Here is a 13,218-nt window from a genome sequence, read left to right as displayed (position 1 = left end):
CTCTGTGAGTAAAGAGTTTAAAATCTACAATTATCCACTTTGAACCCTCAGACCAGGACAACACACAGGGGCACAGTGCCCTGCTGTACTGGGCTCCCAGCCCCTCACACCACTACTACCCAGTGTCCCTTCAACTCCAGCTCTGAGCCATGCTTTGCCCCCATTAGAGCTTTCTTGCTCCCTCGGTAACCTGCACAGGGACCAACAAAACCCTGATCTTTCCCTGCATCCAGTCTCTGCGGGCCTGAATAAAAGCTGGTTGATGGGCTCACTGTGCTCACACTGAACCTCATGCTCTGCTTAGGTACACACTTTGGATGCAGGGAGGAGCAATGAGTCACTCCCAGGAACATCTTTTCTAATTAGTAGCCAGAGCCGCCCACTGTGGCCCAGTTCCTCACACAGAGCTGTCTGCCCTTGGAGCTCTCACGTGTTCCCTGTGAGTCAGAGTGTTTTGCAGTGATGGAGTGCTGATAACTCTCTATGCTCCATCTGAGCTGTTTGTGGAGGAGCAAAGCACTGGGGTTTATAGTAACACGTACCAAAATATGCATTTATTTTTTTTTCTCATTTAGAACATCATTCTCCATATTGCCATTTAAGCAGTCTGCTGCCACATTGCCTTGGCCTGCATTGCCATGAAGGCACTCTGCAGTTAGGATGACCTGGGATACAAGGCGGCAGTTGCAGACCATGGGTGCCACTGCCAGCTCCTCTTGTGTTCCCCAAGAGGTTCTTCTGGTGTGACAACCAGTTGTGAGCCCCTGTTATGTTTAGGTTCATGACTGCCTTCCCTCCTACTTTGAGAACATCCTGAGGAAGTGGCATCACCACTCCATTAACAAAATCAATAAATCAATGGCATTTTCAGCTATAGCGTTTCCAGTGAAATGTCACTGATACCAGCAGCGCTGTCTCTAGGAGTCTTAATTTTCCATTTGCAATGTGGTTATTAACAGAGGAGGAAGAGGAGGAGATCAGCATATGGTTACTGCTAGAGAATCAGGAAACCTGGTTTGTGGGGAAGATGCATCTGTTGAAAAGTAGAGCAGCAATGTGCAAAATACCTGAAAATGAAGTCAAGTGGAGCCTTTCATGCTGAGAGTAAGATATGGGTGTACTCCAGGCAAGCCCAGTGCAGCCCCTTGTCATGGTTTTGTATGGAAATAAGTCATCTGGCTATTTGCTTCTGAGACACGTGAATCACTTCTGTTTTCTCAACACATTGAGCATCACGGTATCATCAGCAAAAAGCACCAGAGAAGCCCATCAGGAGGACATCCCTAGAGCTCTATTAGAGAACAGATTGAGCCTCAGCTAGCTGTGCAGAAATGGCCCAGTGGGTCTCCTCTCATCAGCTGTTCTCCTGGGAGGTGCTACAGAAAGTTGTTGGTGGAACTCATCATGGTACAAAATGCTTGTGAATAGCATTGCTGTAGAGTTGCTCCAGTAGTGTCCAGTGATCCCGCTGAGACAGGAAAGACATGCTGCCATGGCAGCACCAAGGCATAAAATCATAGAATCATTAGGGCTGGAAAAGACCACTGAGATAATGTAGTCCAACCACTGACCCATCACCACCATGCCTAAAGTGGCTTGTATTGCACCAGAGAAGCAGACAAACACAGCAGAAGCAAACTCGTTTTTTCAAAGGACATACCAGCACCTGCTGTGTTTCATGCACCCCCTGGGAGGGAGATGCCCGCTAGCAGAAGGCTGTACCTCCAAATGCTCCTGCTTCACCATGAACATGCTGTGTGCCATTTCACCCGCCTATTTTATGCTGCTGGACTCCATGCAGTGTGAAATCAATTCCCGACAATCACAAAAGCACCACAAAACCCCATCAGGAAAAGATTTAAATGAACTCTATTCTCAGTAGATAAGTGCAGTGAAAGCAAATAATTGCCGTATCCAGGGTACAAGCAAATAAACAGCAATAACAATTAAACTTTATTTAGATTTAATTTGACATTTAGCACAGTAATAAGCACAGAAAGAAGTACCAAAATACCAAACTCATAGCATATAAAATAATCAAATATATTTCATATTTAGTGAAGTCTCTCTGCAGCACATCGGTGGGACTGCCCTGGGCAGCTCAACCATGTATATATGTACATAGAGCTGTGTTATATAAAATACTGTATGTAGAGAAAGCACTGAAACTTACCACCAAAATAGAAAATAGCTCAAAATTCAGATACTCTGGATTTGGTAGTGATACTCAATATTGAAAAGAGGTTTGAGCCCACTGCAGGAGGAGAAGCTCCAGCTGCAATCTACCACAGGCTTGGGATGTGCCATGGGCACAGTGAGGACTGGCCAGTGGGGCAGTGCTGCAGGAGCACACAGCCACACTGCCACAGCAAACAGCCAGTGCAGATCTGCCTGCAGTGGGCTCACTGTTCCGCATGAGTGGGTGCAGAACTTCAAGAGAGTATTACTGCATTTTAAAGATGCCCCTTCAGCAGATGGCTGTCATTAATTCCCATTAGCTTTTTAAAATTCAGAAAGCTGCTTCTTCAGCAAGTCAAGCTCCTCCAAGCAGTATGCTACGTTTGTTCTGGTTTCCAAGCAAGCAGCTCATGAAGTAGCAACCAACCACCTTGGTGCTATGGCATAACAATGCCAAATGGAGTACTTGTCCTACAGAAATTCCCACTTGCCCTGAGGGAAGTCAAGGTTAGCATTGTAGAATCCCAGGTGGTTTGTAAATAGGTATGGAACTGTGGCATTCCTGTCAGCAACACTGAAGTACAACTGGAGCCCCAAACACAAAGAAGCGCTGGGCCAGGGTGCTGATGTTTTACAGGCTGGGAGAGCCAGCAGAGCCGTGGTTCATCGGTGGACCTGTGAGGCACTCCATCTGCTCTCTTCCATAGAACCATAGAATCATTAAGGTTGGAAAGGACCACTAAGATCATCTAGTCCAACCATCCACCCATCCCCACCATCCCATGCCACTCAATGTGACATCTACCCTATTCTTGAACACCTCCAGGGATGGTGACAATGTGATTTGTGCTCATTTGTTTCTTTGGGGCACAGTGCAGTTATTAATTTCCCTGCCTACTCCAACTGAGAAGGCAACCAAGAGCCCTTTAGGGACCTTCCCAGTGGAGGGGAGAGCCATGCAGCAGGTACTGGAAGATGCTCTGAGCTCATCCCGTGCATGCAAGTGGCTGCAGAGCATACCCCTGAGCCCTTCCAAGCAGCACTCCTGTGCTGCAACCATGCAGCCCTGCAGAGGCCTTACCCAAGGGTAATTTAGTGATTGCTCCTTCTCATCAAGCCAGCAGTTGTGTCCCCAATTACACAGCAGCAATAACATGGCTAACAGGATGTACTATAATTCATAGATGGCATTAGCATTGTTACTGTACTACGAGTAACCCGTAGGTAATGGCTCTTTGCATGTGACAATATCAATTAAGCGAATATAAATGCTTAGCCTCTGGAAAAATCATTAATAAAAATTTCATTCTGATAGCCTCTAATCACTGCTAAGTACAATTACTCATAGGAGGCTACTATAAAAATTATTTTCCTTACCAGAAGAAATTCTAAGGTTTTCCCAACTGTTTGTAATAAAGAGAGCACTATAGAAAAGTCCAGAAAATAAGCACACATTTGTTTCTCAAAACCCAAAGATAAACATGACAATATATCTAAGGAACTGGCTACTGAACAGGTTTCATTTAGCTATACTCAAGCCGTAGCCTCGTATAAATATTTTCAAGCAGCGCATTGCTGTTTCATTTGGAACAGCTGCAGTGAATTTCTTTGATGTTGAGCTCTCGTGTGGGGATGGCATTTCCATTTTTCTCTATGCTTCCAAAGTGCTGAAACAGGAAGGAAAATGTACTTAATATAATCTGTTTTTGCATGAGAGAAAAAAAAAATTGCCTTGAATGCAGCAGCAAGAAATAAATCATAGCTGCAGTTGTGACAGAACTGCTGGAATCCTCTCTCATTTGTATTTCAAAGGAGATGGGGAAGCAGCCCATGTTGTGCCCCACAGCCAGCCCAGGGCACACCAGGGTAGTCACCCACAGGGTGGGCAGCACAGATTCATCTTCCTGCAGGGACAGAAAACTGCAGCTACAGCAGCCAGGGGCAAAGTGGGAAGAAGAGGCAATGCCACGACCTCCAGGCAAGGTCTCTCCTGCGCTTTGTAAAGCAGCCAGGTGGGTTTGTTTGCTGCTCTTTGTAAATATTTTCTGGAAAAAATGTTTGTTTGGGAATGTTCTCATAGCAGTGCTCAAGGAGTCCTCCTAATGAACTCAGTATGTGCTCAGAGGCACTTCCTTATGCATGTTTCTGCAGATACCCCCTTTACTGTGCAATAGTTACCGGATGAAAAGCAGTAGAAGCTGGAAAATGTCGCTGGAAAACCCATGGGCTCCAGTAGACAAGATGAAAAGAGAAGGCTCTGGGGAGACCTCATTCTGTCCTTCCAGTACTTGAAGGGAGCTTATGAGCAGGAGGGGAACTGATGTTTTACACAGTCTGATAGTGATAGGACAAGGGAGAATGGCTTTAAACTAAAAGAAGGGAAATTTCGGTTGAGTGTTAGGAAGTTCTTTACTCAGAGGCACGGCTGCCCAGAGGGGCTGTGGGTCCCCCATCTCTGGAGGTGCTCAAGGCTGGATTGGATGGAATTCTGGGCAGCCTGAGCTGGTGGCTGGCAGCTCTGCTCCCTGCAGCAAGGTCCCCTGATCCCACAGCCCCACTCCCCAGCACTTACTGTTCTCCTGCTCCTGCGCCAACACTGTCCACAAATGGGATTTCCTCCCTCTCCGTCTTGCCCAGAACAATATGGTGCTTCTCCAAGTTTATGACACACTGCAAATAATAAATGCCTTCATGTAAGAGGGAAAGCCACAACTGAGTGATCTTCAGCTTGAACAGAATCCCTGTAGGAAAACCTTTACCTTTAGGGACTTCAGTGTCTGCAGGCCAAAGGAGAAGGGTTTCTCACTGTCTTCTGAAAAACAGGAACATTTGTATTTATACAGTCAGCACCATCTCCCCTGGCTTTCTGTATCTCCATCCTTCCCTGATGGCTGCCTTGCTAAGTAAGACCCACTCTAGAAATTGACTGAATTACTCTGAAGGGGAGCAATTCAATTCTACTTGAACCGTGTTGCATTCCCAAGGCTCCATGCCTTCCCTGAGGTAACCCAGCACGACCCATACCCAGAACAGTACTCACCCACGACGAGTGCTGCACACTCCACGTGGAGTGCTCCCACCACCAGCACCAGGCGCTCAATGCGGCCGATCACCCGCTCGCTGTGTGGCAATGAGATCTCCTCCTCACCAGGGAGCACTTCCAGGTGTTCCCTTAACCTGCACAGTGAACACACTTCTGATGTGAAACAATCATGGGTCAGCTCCTTCGGGAAGCGGCAAACTGCATTTGAAGGGTACTCTGTTGTGGAGTGCTCTCAGCTTGTTCCTATTTGCAGGCTGCCATCAGAAGGCACTCACTTAGCAGTTTTGCAGTGCTGTTCTGCCCCTTCTTTTACCTGAGGAATCTTTTTTCTATCTTTCCCCAAGACTTAAGAAGTGGCTGATCTAAATTTGCTGCTAATTTAGTGTTGGTGGAAGCAAATGATGCTCCATGTTTCCTTCCATCAGCTGAGCTAACAGCACAGTCCCCATGCCATACAGCCGGGATGGGGTGATCTTATGTACAGATAGATAGCAGAGCTGGCTCACTGCAGTGGAGGCTGACACGTGGAATACATTCAGCCCAAGAGAAGAAGGCAAGGGTTGTCAGAAATATCTCAAGAACAGATATTTCTTCTTTCTACACCCCAAGAGCTATGCTGACAGCGTTTATTACTTTGGTTCACCTTTTAAACTGAACTGGAATCTGATCAGAGGTAGTAATGTCTCTCTCAGATAGAGGCTATGTTTAGTCCTGGCTGTTCAGAGAGGCAGAGAAGCCAGCGCTGAGTCTGGGATCACCTGCATCATTGAGCACAGCACTAGGACCAGTAGAGGCAGCCAAGAGAACAGTCCAGATCCCCTCTAGCTCTTCACTTAGAGGCTGGCCTCTGATTGCTGCCAGGAGCACACCAACGAGGAGTTCAGGTATTCCCAGACCCTGAGCTGGCTTCTTCTGGCCCCAGGTGAATTGGAGTGTCTTTATGGGGGCAGTCATTTCCCAGAGCCTCTCTACAGCTCCAGGGAAGGCACACAGACTCTGGCTTTGTTCTGTTCCTCCTGTGCCCTCAGCACGTCTTCCTTCTGTGCCCCAGGATTGGAGTTGGACTCATGTTTTATCACAGCTGCATGCTTGATAAGCAAGCAAGGCGTGCTGGAGCAATGCTTTGTGCCACACAGGGCTCACCATGGCATAGGAAGAAAAGCCCAGCATCAAAGCTCTGTTTTTAAGCTGCTTGGTTAATCTACCTTCAGCTTCTGTCTCCTCAAAATATAAACAGCAACAGAGCAGCAGGAAGCTGGGGAAAGGCAGCAGTGTTGCAAAAATAACACAGGATCTGCACAAGTAACGTGGGCAGCATGCAGGTCATCACAGACCACCAGCACACAGCTGGGACACACTGAGGAACCCATGTGATGTCCTGCAGGGATGAGACCTCTCCACTTGCACTGCTATTAATTGATAAACTAGACTGAGTTGCTTCACAGTTTGTAGTAAATGCAGCCACATTCCAGCAGCTATTGTGCAAATAAGTAATTACAGTTTTGACAGAAGAGGTGTCTTTCACCTATGGCTGTGCAGCAGTTCTCGGGCAGCAAGTACAATTGCTTTTTACACAGTCATTGCAAGTTAGTGATAAAATGCAGTGACTGCATCGGAATTAAGTGATCAAAACTCCCCAGTGCCTGTCTCCACTCTCTGAGATCAGCAGGAGCTTTGCTGCCAACAGCTATCAACCCATTCCTAACATCCCTTTCCTTTCCCTTCAGCAGGGAGGATCCTGTTCCTGGGAGCAGACAGAGAGAACTTTGGTTCTTTTATCAGAAGCACAAACAGGCACTGAAAAAATACAAGTGTATTCAAAGCTCTGAATGGTGCTTTCAGAAGCTGACCAGTTTGGTACAAGTACCTTTCCATCCCAGCTCCCTGCAAGGCCATTTAAAAATAACCAGGTTGTGATTTGGTGCCGCAGCAGCAGATCCTTACCCCAGCCGATCCAGGCAGGCTGCTGACATCAGGTTGTGCTGTGAGCCAGTGTCCACCACAGCCTTCAGCTCCTTCCCAGCACACTGTGGAAACAAGCAGAGATGGGAGACAAACTGCAGGAGGGAAGGAAGACTGCAGGAACACCAGGGTTTCCTCACACCAGCCCATCCCTTGCTTGTTCCCTCCAAGCCATGGCTCAGGACATACTCTGCCACATGCACGAGACCCAGTGGGTCACCAGCATCAGCCCCAGGACATGAGAATCTGGCTGTGAGGCTATCAAAAATAAAATGGGGGGGGGGGGGAGCGGGGGAGGAAGGGAAACCAGCAGGGTGGGGAAAGTTACCTGGCAGCTCACCACCAGGAGCTCCTCATCCTCCATGCTCCTGGAGCTCCCCAGTTTGGCTTGGTTCAGCCTGTTGCTCTGTGCTGGAGCATCACTCTTCGAGGCCCAGCTGGCCCGGCTGCCTCGCAGCTTTGATAGGTTTGTCTCCATCAGGCGTCTCTGCAGGATGTTGTGTGGTTGCTTTAAGGACACACAAAGGAAGAGCAGGGTAAATTCAGGGGGAAGCTATGCAGTGACATGCATTGCCAACCAGCCTGCTTTCTCCTCCAGTGCTTGTGGGCCCCACTCTCGCAGCAAGACTGCCTCTTCTCACGATAACTGGGAACTTTCCAAACTTCCAGACTATGTGGATACCTGCTGGGCTGCACCCATTTGTTTACATGCCAGCCCTGGCTAATCTGGCTTTAACTAAAGAAAACTATTCTTTTCTTGGAGAGAAGCACGCTGCCTCTCAGTATCTCCTCCGACTGCTTTCCCAAATGCCTGTTTTATATTTAATGCTCATCATGGATGGATGCACACACACTGCTGGAGGTGAAATGACTCCGCTTGATTATCTGCTCACTTCTCCGCCTGGCTGAGCCTTCCCCCCCATGCTTTCTTTTCCTTGTCATTTTCATTTGTCCACATAAGACCTTTCTACTCGCTCATTCTTAAATTTCTTGCACTCAAATGAAATATGTCTATTTTACAGACATCTGCAGAAGCATCAAAACTGGCAGACCCCAAAGACTGAAGGAATTTCAATGGAATTAGGATAATTTTGAGAGCCTGGTGCTGTAGTTCCCCAAATTAGCCAGCACATGCCCTCACACAATGCCTCATCTGTAACATATCTTGGGCAGCATGTTAAATAACAGTGCTCACAGGAGGCTAATGCAACTTGGCATCTCCTAAAATAACTGGTGCTTCAGATACCACTGTTGGCATAGCACCAGTGGTCAGGCTGGACTTGAGTGATGAGAATAGGTATGTATTAAAAACATGAGTGGCTACTGGGACACTTAAGCTCCTTTTCACTGTTTTTCTGCATGCAATATGTCACTTAACACGAGATGCTGTGTCTGACTGGCACACTCGAAAGCAAATCTTGCATAGAGGAAATAATGGATAAATACCTGGATAAAGAGCCCACTGGATGGAAGCCTGCCCATCACTCGTCAATCACCACCTTGCACCCAGCCGTGGCAAGATGTATTTTGGGACTGACCAACATTTCTGCATGGCCAGCACTCTGTGTGCTGTCTGTGTGCTAGTCTGGGTGTTCTTCTGATATGGCCAGCCTAACTCACGTTGCCAGAGCCCTTTGAAATCATGACACATTCATTCTTATTCTGACTGCCACCTACCCTTGACTTCAGCCTACACATTTTTTACTCCAAATTCACCTACAGGTGTACTATTGGGCTTTCTTAAGCCCTAGATTCATGATGCCTATCTGGGATCCATCACAGTAAGGAAAACACCCAACATCCAACAAACATGAGTTGCACCACCAATTTTGTTGATGCTTGTTCTTCTGAAAGCTGCAGTGCTTTCTGTCACCAAGGGGGTCAAATGCGGCCTCCTTGTGCTCCACTACATAAATAATCTCTTAGAAGGGATTGAAAAGGTTCCCTGCAGCACTGTTCTGTCTCAGGCTATCAGTTCACTTTAGCTTGTGTTTCCCTTGAATCTTGCGCGCAGCAGAGTGAGGGGTGTTAGTCACAGAGGTGACTCAAGTGGTGATGGATATGAACATGGTGAACAAATAATGTGCCAGGGGATGTTTGCAAACGTGCATTTTGCTGAAAACCTGCAGTTAGACCCTTTATGGGAGGGAAGACCTAGGTCAGCAGTGCACACAGGACTAGTTTGCCAAGGCACCCAGGTTATTGGTGCTGCTTTTCTACATGTCTCACAAAGCTGCTGAGAGCTTTATAGAAGAACAAAGTGCTACGTACCACTATGCACATACAAAAAAAAAATAGGTTAGTTCCTCCCATCATTCAGGAATACATAAACACAAACCAGGATTTTTTTTTTCATGAAGTATCTCCCTTTCCATCCTTGAGACATTGCAAACACCTGCAGTCCCCAGAAAAGTCAGAGTAGAAACCCAAAAGAAATGAGCGGAGACACCTGGTGTTGCTGAACCTATTTACCGCCGTCTGTCAAAGCTATAAATAACTCAGTCCAGCTTTGTTCCTCTCTAATTTATAAACAAGTACATCACTGCAGCTTGCAATGTGCGTGTCTTTGGCAGCATCTCACTATTTGGGCTTCGGGAACTGGGGATGACAAGGCCTGTCACAGCAGTCTCAATCAGGTGAAGACAAAAGTCAGATAGATGCCACCCCCTCCTTCCCCTCACCAGTCAGAGGTACACATCTCCACAGTAGATGCATCTCTGAGGGACCATTGCGGGCCACAGGGCCTTCATCACCACTGTTAGCCAGTGTAAGTCTCCCCCTGAAAGGAGGTGACATTAGGTCAGCAGTGTCTGCATTTGGACAGAGCTGGTCACTGCTGATGGCCAGGGCTTGGAGCCCTGTCTTGAATAGAGGGGAATCTGGATGCCTGGTCCTGGGGGCTGACTACCCCTGTGCTTCTGCTCAAGTCAGGAGGAAGCAGGCAGTTTCTGCGAGCCCCGTGGGAAAGGAGAGACCTCCTGCATCAGAACGAGCCGGTGCCTCTTGGACAAGAAGCAGGAGGGCTGTAAATCAGAAAATAATCTACACAAGTTGGAAGGGCAGAGAAGAAATATTCAGCATGCTGTAGCAGGAAAACAAATCACAAAAGATACCAGGGAAGCAGCTTTCCCTTCCCCCTTTTTTCTCTGGCTCTCCTCAATCTGTCCTCTCCCCAGCCACTGCCTGTGCTGGGCTAGCCATCCTCAGCTCTGCATCCCCAGGCACTCATCACCAGCCCTCACTGCAAGCAGCCACCCCAGAGACAGGCCCATCCGTCCCCACACCTGTAAGATGCTGCCTCCTTTCTCCTGCTGAGGCTGATGTAAAACCACTTCCCAAAGCAGTGCCACAGTAAGGTGTGTACTGCTGCTTTCATCAGTTCTTCCTCAGCCTCAGGGATCCTCTGTTCCTCCAGGGTTGTGTTCTGGTGCAGGCTGCCCAGGGAGATGGTGGAGTCACTGTCCCAGGAGATGTTCAAGAAACATGTGAGTTTCAGGGACGTAAGTCAGTGAGAACAGTGGTGTCTGGTTGGTAGTTGGACTAGAAGATCTTAATGGTCTTTTCCAACCACAATGGTTTCATGACATCTCCTATAAAATCCCCGTGGCCATGCTGGGTCCTCTCAAAGCAGTATATGCACTGCCATTCTGGAAATGTACAGAAGCTAGCAGCATTGCTTTGCTGTGATGTGATGTGACCCATGGCAGTGGTCTAAAGCTCACAGCACCAGCATGACCTTATGTCTTCTCTGGAGCTGCAAATGGGCTGAGTGTGTAGCTGGTGCTGCCGCTTTGCAGATTCCTCCTCTGTGGCATGGAGCTTGAGACTGTGGCCAGGACAATCCCTGGCCAAGTGTCCACTGTCCCCTGCTGTGGCCATGGGATGAGGTAGGGTTGCAGAGAATTGGCCCATGTCAGCTCAGCTCTTATCCCATCCTGAATGGAGACATGCCACAGCTAAAGGAGCTGGAAACAGGCCACATGCCTGTACTCCTTCCAAGGACATGGAGGGGATCAGGAGCCATGCATTGCCCTGGGCCCACCTCTTTCAGCCCCACATCTGACATGAGTAATGGTGCCTCTCTGCACTGAAAACAAAGCCATGACACTGATGGGACCCCAGAAGCCACAGCAAGGAGCTCTATGCTGACTGCAGAGCTGGGGCCAAACCTGGCACTGGGGACAGTGGGGACAATGACCTCATGTCTTAGCACCCCTGCCTCCTGCTACCTGTTGTGTTTCTCACCCAAGTGTGGCAAAAGTCTCTGGGTTTCAGCCCCACATGAGCTGTGACAAGCTGTTCAGGCTCCACAGATAACAGCAATAACCATTCTATCACGCTCTGAAAGTAACTGCGTAGCTCCCCGACAGATAACTGCAGCTCTATGTGACTTGGCATGGCTCCTTTCAAGCCCTCCTCCAGCCAGGAGCTATGGCTCCCTACAACTGCAGAGCATTTGGAATGGCAAAAATCACTTCTAGACAGCAATGCAGAGAACAGCACACTCATTGAGCTCATCTCACCCAGAGCTGAGACTGAGCCAGCTGAGAAGAAAGGCTGTGATGGAATAGTATCAACCCACTAAAAGTAAAGATTCATCTATCTATCTTTTTCAACAAACATATATCTACTACTGAAGTATACATATATATACATACGCACACACACACACACACATATATATATATAGTTTCTTGCAAGATGCAAGAATTTGGGCAAACATTTTAAGAAGCAAAGGAGATTTCTGCAGTAGGATGTTATTTCCTAGACTTTGCTTCTTACATTAGAACTTTTGCTTTTACATTTAAGTATAATTCCCATGAAGGAAAGCTCCAACATTTGCGCACATCAGTATTCACAGGAGCTCTGCAGCCCCTGGACGTGATGGAGGATGTGGTATATCAGCTGCAGGATCACAGGGATCATGACATACATATATATGTAAAACCAAGAACTGAGTTTCCTCTTGAAAATCAGCAGATGTGCATCAGCCACTGTCAAAGTGCAGTCTGACAGTTTGATATCTATAAGTACTGCTGCGCCCCTAGGAGCCTTTTATGATCACGTTGCACGTACATCTGCACCACAGGGCAATATATATGTATGTATGGTATGAAGCCATTTTGATTTATTCTGCTTCTGAGGGGATTTTTGTACAGAAAGCAGCATCCCATTTTCTGACATTTGTGTAAATGCCAAAAATTATGCAGCTTTCAGCTCCCAACACAGACATCTGAAAGCACTACTGGTGAACAGCAGCCCCTGGCGATACCCAGTATTGCATTCCCACTCCGTCTCCTTCACATACATTCCTATACCAATTTCCCCAGCAAGAACTCATCCTTTTAACAGTAAAACATCATGAGAAAAAAAAAACAAAACCTCCCCCTTCCCTAAAACTTCCTCAGGACCCTATTTGCTCTCAGGAAACGTAATAAACCTTACAGTGTCCTTGGAAGTCCCCAGTTTCTTCAGCCCATCCAGGGGAAGCAGGTCCGCAGAGTCCTTGTGAATGAACTGCACCGCCTGTTTCATCCTCCTCTGCTGGCGCAGCGAGGCGGCCTCCCGGATCTCCACTTCTTTCCTCGTCGGCTCCGTCAGAACCCCCGAATAGAACATCTTGCCGCTGCTGTGCAGCTCCCGCAGAGCCAGAGCGGGAGGCGATGCGCTGCCTGCGCTTTATAGCCCAAGCGCCGTGACGTGGAGAGCCCAGCAGGTACTCCAGCCCCGCCAAGGCTCAGCGCTGTGCGTTGCAAACGCAGCATAAGTAGCTCATGCTCAGGGAATAATGAGCGCCGTTCCTCTCCGCTGCCTCTTCCGACTGCAGGGCGAGCCGCAGGCAATGCCGCCAGCACCGCTCCGGGCTCCTGTTGGATGCCCCAGCGTTGGGCCAGCTGTCCAGCATCACACAGCAAAAAGGGATGGCAGCTGCATCTGCTACAAGGTGCAGAGAGAGCAGATGAGAGCACAGGATGCAATAAAACACAGACTGTTTCACAGCCTCACAGAAAGGCTGCTACATGGGAGCTGACACG

The 13,218-nt window shown here is 48.1% G+C and overlaps 1 protein-coding gene across 2 annotated transcripts; it reads right to left on the bottom strand.

Annotated features, from left to right (window-relative positions):
- Positions 1-1,920: 1,920 nt before the first annotated feature.
- Positions 1,921-13,218, bottom strand: NRIP3 (nuclear receptor interacting protein 3). Of its 2 annotated transcripts, none has more exons than XM_015864076.2 (7): positions 12,629-13,218; positions 7,512-7,691; positions 7,166-7,248; positions 5,219-5,355; positions 4,938-4,987; positions 4,751-4,848; positions 1,921-3,845 (listed from the first exon to the last, which is right to left on the bottom strand). In XM_015864076.2, the coding sequence occupies exons 1-7, from the start codon at positions 12,800-12,802 to the stop codon at positions 3,830-3,832; spliced, it is 738 nt and encodes a 245-aa protein (XP_015719562.1). In that variant the 5' UTR covers positions 12,803-13,218; the 3' UTR covers positions 1,921-3,829. The 2 variants fall into 2 exon arrangements, with proteins under 2 accessions (XP_015719562.1, XP_015719561.1); XM_015864075.2 differs by having other exon boundaries at positions 4,938-4,990; positions 12,629-13,211.

Source organism: Coturnix japonica, chromosome 5 (assembly GCF_001577835.2).
Source record: "Coturnix japonica isolate 7356 chromosome 5, Coturnix japonica 2.1, whole genome shotgun sequence".
NCBI lineage: Eukaryota > Metazoa > Chordata > Aves > Galliformes > Phasianidae > Coturnix > Coturnix japonica.
The sequence above is the reverse complement of the archived record's forward strand: the minus strand, read 5'-3'. Positions and strand labels throughout refer to the sequence as shown.

Coding starts and splice junctions, on each gene's coding strand:
- NRIP3 (XM_015864075.2), bottom strand. CDS start 12,802: ATGTTCTATTCGGGGGTTCTGACGGAGCCGACGAGGAAAGAAGTGGAG. Junction 7,249..7,511: donor TCCTGGTGGTGAGCTGCCAG/GTAACTTTCCCC, acceptor TTGTTTCCACAG/TGTGCTGGGAAGGAGCTGAA. Junction 5,356..7,165: donor GCCTGCCTGGATCGGCTGGG/GTAAGGATCTGC, acceptor TTCACTGTGCAG/GTTAAGGGAACACCTGGAAG.